The sequence below is a fragment of the Solanum stenotomum genome, chromosome 11, assembly GCF_019186545.1.
Source record: "Solanum stenotomum isolate F172 chromosome 11, ASM1918654v1, whole genome shotgun sequence".
NCBI classification, from domain to species: domain Eukaryota; kingdom Viridiplantae; phylum Streptophyta; class Magnoliopsida; order Solanales; family Solanaceae; genus Solanum; species Solanum stenotomum.
Genome location: NC_064292.1, coordinates 10,968,519 through 10,980,271, shown reverse-complemented (window position 1 = coordinate 10,980,271; position 11,753 = coordinate 10,968,519). Strand labels below are relative to the sequence as shown.

Sequence of the window (11,753 nt, the reverse complement as noted above, 5' to 3'; positions counted from 1 at the left end):
TATATGGTATAATTATTAAAAGTGATATTATGAGTAATATTTTTAAACTATAGGTAAAATATGTATATATGGTAGTAAAGTATGTCTAATTATGTAGTTTTTCCTTTATTTTAACGGCCAGACTCACAAACATCAGTTTTGAATGAATTTAAAAAAATCTTAATCCAAATCTATCTAAATAGCGGATCAACCTTAAGGGACAAATTCATTTTAACATCTCTAAATAAAATTGATTAATTTATAAACAAAAAATCACATTCAAATTTGACAGTAAAACTTATTTTAATACATTTTTTGGAGCCCTTTGTTAGGTTTTAGTAACATTTTAATGTTATGTTTTGAAAAGTGAAAACTCATGTTAAATTTTGTAATAAATCGGAAAAGGGTCAAAAATGCCTTTAACGTACTGAAAATGACTCAAAAATACCCTCCTTCCACCTATTGGATAAAAAATGCCCTTTCATCCACCTATTTGGATAAAAAATACCCTCAAAGTTAAATTTGAGCCTAAAATTGCCCTTTTTTTTTTAACAGAAACTAATGTGGCATAAAAAATTCTTTTAATTAAATATGTGGTATTATTTTATTGGTCCACAGGTAATTAATTAGATCCAATTTCATTCACAATGATACTCATTGACCCAAACCCATTTCTTAAAAACCCATCACTTTCTTCATTTTCCTTTTCCAAAATTATTTGGTGAATTAATAAAGTGTTGGGCATGAACTTGTTTAAGAAAACAAAAGCATGGAGATGGCGACGAATTATCTTAAGTATCCAAGTCAAAAAGCGAAAAATCTCAATTGGGTCATCGTCATTAGCAGAATCTGACTTGGCGACAAGTTATCAGAAGCATCCAAGTGCATACAAAGCAGAAAACAGGTGAATTAGTAACGTTGATGGAGAAAGAGAACTCGAATTAGAAACACTACTTACATCTAACAATATCTGCTTACATTTTGAGAGCCAGTGGGACAAGTATAATGTAAAAGGCTTTGCTAGATGACAGAACTGATCTTAACCTGTTTGAATATTGAAAACCAAGTAAAATTCAACATATCTTGAAAACCAATACTTTATTAATTCCTCCAAATAATTTTGGAGAAGGAAAATGAAGAAAGTATTGGGTCTTTTGATTAGAAATGGGTTTGGGTTAATGGGTATGATTGTGAAAGAAATTGGATTTAGTTAATTGCATGTGTATAAATAAAAAGGGAAAATGCATAAGTACCCCCAGCCTATACTCGAAATTCCAGAGACACACCTAACCTTTACTAAGGTCCTATTACCCCCCGAACTTATTTTATACGTAATATTCTACCCCTTTTTGGCCTACGTGGCACTGTCTTGTGGGCCCAGCACATGTTGACATTTTTTTTGAGGATAGTGCCACGTAGGTCGAAAAGGGGTAGAATATTATAGATAAATTAAGTTCGAGGGGGTAATAGGACCTTAGTAAAGGTTAGGTATGTCTCTGAAATTTCGGGCATAGGCTGGGGGTACTTATGCATTTTCCCAAATAAAAATAATGCCACATATTGAATTTTAAAAAATCATTTATGCCACATCAACTTCTGTTAAACGAAAGGGTAATTTTAGGCTTAAACTTAACCTTCAAGGCATTTTTTATCCAAATAGATGGATGCAAGAGTATTTTTGATCCAATAGATGGAAGAAAGACATTTTTGAGCCATTTCCTATACGTTAAGAATATTTTTGACCCTTTTCCCATAATGAATCTTACCTAGGCTAGTATATTTACGTTTTTTTTCCCTTTCTATAAATTGACCCAGTTGGGCTTGACAATGGGCCTGCACGATTTCTTGTTTCTTCAGCCCAAACTCCACACCTCCTCTCCCTCTCTCTCAAAAGGAAAACCGTTCTTCTTATAAGGCGATACAAACACTAAATCCCAAATTCATAATCTTCAATCGATTTATACATTCATATATCTTATATATATATGTAGCTCTCGCAGCATCAACAGCAGCTATACTTAGTTTTCTTCTTTATTTAACTATTTAATTAAATAAGAAAAATATAGAACTAGGGTTAGGGTTTTGCTGTTTAATCCGCTTTCATGGCGGAAGACGAAGAATCTATGAATAAACCTATCATCGCTGACGAGCAAAAACTCGATAACGTTACCGGATTGGGTGCCACGTCACCATCACTGGTAGTTGAGGGTGATACGGCTTTGCCGGCACCGGAGGTGGGCCCACCAGTCGAAGAATCAGAGGTTGCCGTAGACAGTTCACAGCAGGCTAGCGTTGGTGGTGCATCGATGGGAGAATCAGAGAGCTCTCAGCAGGGTAATGGTGATGCTGAAGAAGTTGAGGCGGTTAGGGTGACTGAAAATGAAGCGGTGACAGAGGAAAATGTAACGGCTTTGGAGAAAGATGAGGTGACTGAGGGGGCCTTGGTGAGAGATGAGTTGACGGAGGAAAATGTAACGGCTTTGGAGAAGGATGAGGTGACAGAGGTGTCTTTAGAGAAAGATGAGGTGGCAGAGGCATTGAAAGTCACAAAGGGCGAAGCAGAAAGTTGTATGTCAGAGGGTACTGGTGATGAGAAAGTGGTCATGACTACAATGGGAACTGAGAATGATGAAATTTTGGCTGGAAATGATAATATTGAGGGGACGGAGAATGGTGAAACAGTGACAGAGGTAAATGATTCAACTGTTGAAGGTAGTGTAGGTTTAGGGAAAAATGGGGAAATGGAGGAAGTTAAGTGCGAGGAAGTGGGAATTACTCCTGTTGTGTTAGATGATTCAGGAGGGATCACTCTAGAAAAGGAAGCTGAAGCAATGGAAACTGACAATAAAACTGCTAATGCAGAAGAAAATGATGATATGGTGTCACATGTAGATATTGCAGCTGTTGAAGCTAGAGAATCGGAGAAAGATGTCGAAATGGATACAATTAAGCTTGAAGAAGTGGAATATCCTCCTCTAGATGAGGAGGACAAAGGGGCAGGTGCTGAGGACGAGGCTGCTAATGGGGAAAAAGTGGTAGTGACTCAAAATGAGGAAGATGATGAAATGGCGACACAGGTAGATATTTCAGCTGTTGAAGCTAGAATAGAGTCTGAGAAAGATGTCGAAATGGATACAATGAAACATGAAGAAGAGGAATCCGTTCCTCTAGACGAGGAGGATGAAGGGACAAAACGTGAAGAAGAGGAATCTGTTCCTCTAGACAAGGAGGATGAAGGGACGAAACATGAGGAAGAGGAATCCGTTCCTCTAGATGAGGAGGATGAAGGGATGAAACACGAGGAAGAGGAATCCGTTCCTCTAGACGAGGAGGATGAGGGGACGGGTGCTGAAGACGAGGCAGCTAATGCAACTCCTACTGAAATAGAGTCTGAAAGTGAAATGACTGAATCGGGAAAATCCTCTGGAGGAAAGAGGAAGAGGAAGAATACTAAGAGTACTGGGAAGTCCAAGTCTGGAGGAAGAGCTTCAAGTAGGAAGACTATAGGAGAGGATGTTTGCTTCATTTGCTTTGATGGAGGGGATTTGGTGCTATGTGACCGTAGGTAAAGTTTGTTTATTTTAGAACCATATTCATGTTATATTTTGCTCTGTTTGTGTTTTGTGGAATTTGCTCACGTGGTGGTACCTTTTTGGTGGTTTTTGTGGTATAGGGGTTGTACCAAAGCATATCATCCTTCGTGTATTGACAGGGATGAGGAATTTTTTCGTGCCAAGGGTCGTTGGAATTGTGGTGAGTGCATTAATCTACCTCTTTGTTGACTCTTCTGACTTTATTGAGTAACATGATTAATGAACCAAGTTCTCCTGTTTTATATTTTTTAAAGATAGATATACACATTGATATGTCTTCCACACTGAGATTTCTAAGGCATCTCTAAAATAAGCTAAAAGTACTCTATTTTGAACTAACAAATAAATTTGCGGGACAATATTTTTGTCGATAAATCAAACTTCATTCATTAATAACATACCAAGATGGTTTAGCTACCTTGAAATAACATCCTATTCCTTTTATTCCAAATAATCTGAAGTTGCATGATGGAGTGGTTCTCAAGCTGGTTTCCTATCTTTTATAATCTTCTGAACATTAGCTTGGAACTGCTTCTCAGAGTCTTTAGTGGGACCCAGCTTTTGAGGAAAAACAGTCTGATGCTATGGTTGATTAGGGTGAAAAGGGGTTGGGCAAGACAAGGTAAAGCAAAAGAGGAGGGGTGATGGTCATTTTTCCATTCGATGTGGAAAGAGGAAAGCTGTGCAATCTACATGCTAGTCTTGACAACTTCTCCAGATTCTGTTATAGGAAGGAGTAAAAATCAAAATCTTTTCTAACCCATCAGAAATTGGATATAGTTCAAGGAGAAAATCTCCTGCCATTCCCTAGTTTGATGATAAATGTGATGTCATTGATGCATTTTGGTAGTGCTTGCAATGCATGCATGCTTATTCAAATTATTTACGTTGTTCTGATACTATACAGTTTTGGGAGTTCAAAATTCTTCGGTCAGTAATAGCATACAGTTTGCTTCTGATAAAAATATACTATACAGTTTTGGTACATAAAATTCACTGATCACTTGACTTTAGTTGCTTTTGGGGGTTTAAACTGTACTACGAGGTTGTCAAGGCTATTTTAACATTATATCCGTTCTATATTTATTAGTACCCTATTTTTTTTTTTTATTGTTTCTTTTGTTGACTTATTTTTTTTTCTTTTCCTTCCTTTCTCTTATTTTCATTTCTTCATTAAATATTGTCTCGACTGCTTTATTCTTCGGAGATTAAGGATGAGTACAATTAAGCTATGTTGCTCGGACTCTTCAAAAATTTCAATGGGTGCGTGTCGGATTCGCCAAAAGTAGTGTATTTTTGGAGAATCCGACACGGGTGCGGCATCAAAAATGAAGAGTCCGCGTAACTAAGCAATTAAGCACTAGTTGTAGGGTTGACCTCTTCATGAGAGTTCAAAAACTTTCCTATTTCTGTTTTCTCTTTGTTTTGTCTGAAATTTGTATCGTTTTGTTTTCTCTTTGCTTTGACTTTGGGCCTGACCTGTTGGTGGTTGGGCTTCTTGCGTTTGTCTATATTTTCTTAGTTAATAAAAAGGTCTTGTGCCAAGATTTAATTGGAAAAAAGCAATTGAGCACTAGTTCTTTTGTTCTGGTTTCTCACAGGAAAACATGCACTTGTCACCTTCAAGTTGAATGTGGCTGAAGTGACTAGGCTTCATCTAAATTGAGCCAATACTATGCGCTTTATCTTTCCTCACCCCATCTAAATTGAGCCATACTATGTGCTTTATCTTTCCTCGCCCATATTTTTCCTACTTTGGCATCATGTAATTACATGACAACAATTCATCCTAAAAAAAGAAAAGAAAAATACATGCCAATAATGTTAATGGAGCTTCTTGGCTGTGCTTCGTGAACCAAAGACTTACTCGTGGTTTATCAAAACATGGAAGATCCACATCACATCTAAATGGAGGAGAAAGGACCACAATTTTTTTTTATTATCCAAATACACTATACGTCTCCCCACACTATTTTAATGATGTTCTACGTGCTTGCTTATCAAGAAAGGAAAAGAACATACACTTACTCCTAGCCACGTGAAAGATCCATGAAATGTGCAAAACTACAATGATAGGTTTACTCAAAGGTATCGATTTTCTTTAGATGCCAATGAACTTTGCCATTGTTTCCTCTAAGTAGATATAGAAGCCACCCGATAAAGAGAAATTTGGGAAATCATTGACCTCATCAAAATCTCAGCTTGAGCACAAGTCACATTTAGAACAAGAGATATGGCAGTATAGCCTAAAACTCAAAACAACGATGACTTCGGTACCAAATGGAGAGTATATAGGCTCCATTATGTTGCTACTTAATAGATTCTTGAATATGAATCATTCCGACGTCAACTTATTAAGTGCATTCCTTTTTCCTATCTTTTGCAACCACCTACTAGCTCTTACCACCTATTAGCTCTTAATTGGTTTGAATTATTCATTATTCACGTATTGTCCCAAGTCCTAAATTTGTTAAGATCTTAACTTGAAGGTCTTGTGAATGTGACAATACCACCATTCAACTACCTCCGCCATCAATTTTTTCCATTGCCCGACATCACTATCAATCACTTTTATCACCCGGCTTGACTGCACAATCATCCCCGTCAACGACCACCACAAACCACCAAGCACCTCTACCATCAGCTACCTCCACCACCACAAACCATCTTCTCCCTAGCCTCCCCTGTATAACCACCACTATCAACCATCACCATCGACAATTTCCTCCACTAGTAGTCACCACTAGCTACCTCTACTACAAACTTCCACCGCACACCCACTACCACTAACCATCACCATCTGCTACAACTGCACATCCATCATCTCTTGTCATCAGCACACAACCACCTCCAGTGATTGTGCACAACCACCACCACCAACTTCCTCGACCAGGCACCATGAACCATTATCATCAAGTACCACCAATGCCCACACTTTTGGAGTGTGGTTCATCAAATAAACATTATACAACATCATGTAAATTAATATATTGAGGATTTAAAATTTATATTTATTAATTTCTACTAAATAAAGATGAATTATATAACATTCTGATGTTGTGGAAAAAAACAATCTTAGCTATCCAATGTTCAGATTTAGATACAATATCTGAGTAATCAGATGTGCGTTTGGATCCAAATATCTTAATAAAAATATAGGGGGTCTTAGCCATATATTCCATCAGTTTAAAACACAATGTTATTAGTGCTTACATCTATGAGGTAGATCCATGGAGTCAATGAGCTGAACTATTAGTTGATTGAAAGACGGAGAAGGTTTACAATACATATTAATGGATTATTTCATAAAAGTGGCGATGAAAACTAATAAAGAAGTTTGGGAACGACAGAGAGGTGGTTTTTGGTGTTAGACTAACAATAGAATAGAAGGAAATTAACAAAGAGAAAGGTGGATTTGTCCTTTGTCAAATGATTGTGCAGTACCAATTGAGCCCTGTAGATGAATCATGAATGATATAGAGGAGGAAGTGTGTGGATTACTGGTACATTGAATACATTAATCAAATCTATTTCCAATTTTATAGGAGGTGATTGTAATTATTTTAAGTTGGAATGGAGTTCTTTTGTTCCACTTAACTAGAGTGAAATCAGTGTCAATATCTATGCATAGTTTGTGTGCAATTTACCTCCTGTGGGCAGATTTCAATAAATGACTTACTTTGGGTTCTTGAGTAGAGAGATGATGACTTTTGGGAACATGTAAAGTTATAGTTATATTGTTCACTTCTGCCATCTGATTCATAACTCCTCCCGTGTTTCCTTGAGTTGATGGGAATTTGTATTGGCTTGTGCTTATAGTATTGCATGGAAAAATTTATTAACACACTATTAGATTGAGAATGTCTATTATAAAAAGTTCTATCATTGAGAGCTCTAAAGTATCATCTTTAGTACTTTTCCTTATTTGAATTCATGACATGAAAAAACAAACTGTCTGCTATACCATTTTACTTTGAAATATGTTGCTTCTTCTAGTTGCACTGCTTTTACATTGTAGTTCTTTTTGTACGTTTTCAGGTTGGCATCAGTGTACTATTTGTCAGAAGAATGCTTGCTATTTGTGCTACACATGCACATTTTCATTATGCAAGGGGTGCATCAAAGACGATGTCATCCTATGTGTAAGAGGAAACAAGGGATTTTGCAAGAACTGCATGAGAATGGTCAAGCTAATAGAAGGCCTTGGTAAAGAAGAGAATGATGTATGTAGTTCTACTATACTTGCTATCTTTTTGAGCTGTTGATTGGATTAAGCTATTCTCAACCAATGTTGTCACACATCCTATGCATATGCATAACTTTTTTACTATGAGTACCATTCAGTTAAAATATAAGTTGCTGCAAGTTAATTGGAAACATGCATAAAGAAAGATTCCAAGAAAATTAAAGAGCACTACCATAACTGATTGGCTAAAAAGTAAGGAAGTTGGGCCTGGGAGTTACCCTATCATATCCATTATCCAATCCACTTAAGAGCATGGTGATTTTGGTTATAAACTTTTATGCTACTTTAGGTAGTTACAACTTATGAGAGACGGACCTAGTTAAATACTCTAGGTGGGTTGGGTTTATTTATAGTGTTGTACATATTGAGATCAATTTTGGGTTGTTAAATTAAATTTTATATCTAAAATATTATCTGATGTAGTATAAATAGACTAAGTTCTCTTTTCTACGGTTGCTAGCAACATGAACTATTCTGTGTTTTTAGTTTCTGTTATTTTTTTCTGGTGGTAATTGATTGATGTTCCTAACTTCTTCCTCCTTAAACTGGATAGTCTTTTTAATCTAAACCTTTAGCACAGTTCTGATCTTCTTGCTCTTTGCTGGCCCAGGGTCCGATAGATTTTGATGACAAGAGTAGCTTTGAATATCTGTTCAAGGACTACTTAATGGATTTAAAAGCGAAGCTATCTTTATCTTCAGATGAAATTGCTGATGCCAAAAGTCCTCGGAAGGGAGCTGATGTGTCAGCTTCTAAACAAGATCTGTCTCAGGCACAACGTGACAATAATGATGATGGAGGTTCTGGTTCAGATGCATCTATTGACACATTGGAAGCAAGTAAAACCAAAAGAAGAAAGCTAAGAAAACGATCGAAATCTGTCAGAAAGGAAGAGGATGCCACAACTACGGCTGTTACTATTAGTGAAGGCTTCTCCACAGCTGGCACCACTGAGTGGGCATCAAAAGAGCTGCTTGAATTTGTTAAGCATATGAAAAGTGGTGACACTTCTGTTCTTTCTCAATTTGATGTGCAAGCTCTGTTGCTTGAATACATCAAAACAAACAAACTGCGTGACCCTCGTCGTAAAAGTCAAATTATATGTGATTCAAGACTTGAAAGGCTATTTGGAAAAGCACGTGTAGGGCACTTCGAGATGTTGAAACTACTTGAGTCTCATTTTCTTATGAAAGAGGATTCTCAGATTGATGATGTTCAAGGTAGTGTAGTTGATACAGAATTTAATCAGTTTGAAGCTGATGCAAATGCTGACACTCCTACAAAGGGAGTCAAAGACAGGAAACGTAAACGTAAGAAAGGTGAAAATAGGGGACCTCAATCAAATCTTGATGAGTATGCAGCTATTGATGTGCATAACATCAGCTTAATTTACCTACGACGAAAATTGGTGGAGGACCTTCTTGAAGAGAATGACAAATTCCATGAAAAAGTTGTTGGAACCTTTTTGAGAATACGAATTTCTGGTAACGTTCAGAAGCAAGACCTTTATAGGCTGGTGCAAGTTGTAGGTACTTACATGTAGTTTTCAGGACATTGCTTGTTTGTACCTTCTTATTATTTTCTTGCTTTTATGATATTATTATGTACATGCATTTTATTTGAAGCTCCTCAACTTCTTTTTCTGAACAATGTGGTCCTGACTGCAGGTACAAGCAAAGCCGCTGAACCATACAAACTTGGCAAGAGGACAACTGATATTCAGCTGGAGATCTTAAATCTGAACAAGACTGAGGTTTTATCAATTGATACAATCTCAAATCAAGATTTCACAGAGGTGATTGAATATGTGTTTTGTGTGCTAAATCATGAAATACAATTTGAAATACCTAGTTTGACATTCTGAAATTGGTGCATGATAAGAAAAGCTGTAGGAAAGAAAAAAAAGAATACCAAGATTCTAATTGAAATCCTGATGAATAATAATAAGCAAAAGAGAAGAGGAAGAAATTTCTCCACAAAATTTATTTATTTCTTGTTTTCATGTCACAAGCCTTTGATTACAAATATACTTATGATAAAACACAATTTTTTGGTAAATTTTAGGCTTAATTCAAAAGCAAATTTCTGAAACATGGCTCAGTTTGCAATTTGCCACATCTAAAATGTGTGAGGTGTTTTTACCCCCTTGACTACTATTTCTAGTGTCTACTTTCACTGAACGTGCCAAGTTACAGGAAGACTGGTTTCAGTTCTTTGTTGACGCATGAGCATGGGAAATAGTGTTAAATAAGCCTGTGTGGTTATTTGTTCACCATCTAATTGCCACACAATCATATACCATGACTAGATGATTCAACTACATATTTTTTTGTTGCTTTTTTCCCCTCTTGATTTCTTCTTTTTTTGTTTAGAAAATTCGATCTAGCTCCAAAAATGGAGTTGCAACCAAACTTGTTACAATCTAGTAAAAAAATGGAGTTCCAAATATGCACAGTATAAACAGAAAAATAAATTTAGTTAAAACAAATGCAGATTGCATAAAATATAGTGGTGGTTAGACCAACTATGTTGGATGGGGCATAGTGGCGGCCGGTCAAGAACTCGCACATCCAGGAAATGAGATATAGGATCAGGAACGAAGCTATCTGGGATAAGGTGGGAGTAACCTCTATAGCGGACAAGATGAGATGGTTCAACCATGTGAAGAGAAAGATGTACTGATGCCCCAATGAGGAGGTGTGAGAGGTTAATTGTAGTGGGTATTAGGAGAGGTAGAGCCGTAGAGGTAGACTGAAAAAGTTTTGAGGAGAGGTGATTGGACATGACATGATACACTTGCAACTTGATGGAAGACATGATCTTAGATAGGAAGATATGAAGATATGAAGGTCAGGATTATGGTAGAAACTAGAAAGTTAGTAGGTAGTTAAATATTGTCTAGTTCCCTTATCAGTAGTGTTTTTTTTTTTTTTTTTTAAAAATCAGTAGTGTTATTATTACTCTCGTACCATCTTATTTTTGTATCTTAGTATTACTTGTGGTTTCCTTTACTTCAATTATTGTATTATTTCTTGTTGCTACAGTTCTCTTCTTGATTGTTTTTAGCATGATCTCATTGCTCCTGTTTTTGCTTTACATACTTGATTTTGGTATGCTTTCCTTGAGTCAAGGGTCTATCGGAACAATCTCTCTACCTTCATAAGGTAAGGGTAAGAGTGTGTACACACCACCCTCCCCGAATCCCACTGTGGGATTAAACTAGCATGTCTAAATAGTAAAATAAATAGATTCGTTTGAAAAAAAAAAAGTTTCCGTCAAGCTTGTTACATGGATTACCAAAAGTGCGTGAGTTTTAACAGAAATAATTTAATTTGAAGTCAAATGAAATGTTTATAATTTTAGGAACTGTTACTATGTCCTAAAAACTGATACCTTCCATCCTTTTTTTAGTTCTGGCTGAAAAGGTGGTCTATGTGAGATAAAGATAATAATGAAATGTATTGAAATTTTAAAAAATCCCACATGCTTGGCGCGTGAAAAAGCACCATCAAATTTTCATCCAAGGTAGAAATAGACATTGAAAGTTGTAATAGGGGTAATATAAACCCTAAATAGTCACAATGTTTAAGTTGCAGACAAGCAAAGTCTAGAAAAATTGAGTTTGACTGCTGTTTTCATTGTTGGTTGGCCATTGAAGAGGGGGTTATTGGAGTGTACTAGGGGTTGGAGAGGTCACCCCCGACTAAGTTTACCTCTGCCATATCTCCTTTCTCCGCATGCTTTACAAGGCTGTGCTTGGTGTCAACCACCTTGCCTTGTTTTTCTATATCATCTAAACACAGAAAGGACCTTTGTTTGGTGGCGCTGGGGGGCATCACTCCCCATTCCTCAGTAGTAGAACCCTGGAATCCAGATGTTGCATGAAGGGAACCCTCAAGACGAGGGAAAGGGGTTATATTGTGGGGGGGGGGGGG

At 36.7% G+C, this 11,753-nt stretch overlaps 1 protein-coding gene across 2 annotated transcripts in view; it reads left to right on the top strand.

Moving 5' to 3' along the window:
- The first annotated feature begins 1,885 nt into the window (after positions 1-1,885).
- LOC125845562 (zinc finger CCCH domain-containing protein 19) overlaps positions 1,886-11,753 on the top strand; it is a 15,689-nt gene continuing 5,821 nt past the window's right edge. For both annotated transcript variants that reach the window (XM_049525099.1, XM_049525098.1), the window contains exons 1-5: positions 1,886-3,544; positions 3,653-3,732; positions 7,611-7,795; positions 8,429-9,347; positions 9,486-9,613. In XM_049525099.1, the coding sequence (XP_049381056.1) occupies positions 2,082-3,544; positions 3,653-3,732; positions 7,611-7,795; positions 8,429-9,347; positions 9,486-9,613 (2,775 nt within the window). In that variant the 5' untranslated portion in view covers positions 1,886-2,081. The remainder of the gene's footprint in view (positions 3,545-3,652; positions 3,733-7,610; positions 7,796-8,428; positions 9,348-9,485; positions 9,614-11,753) is intronic.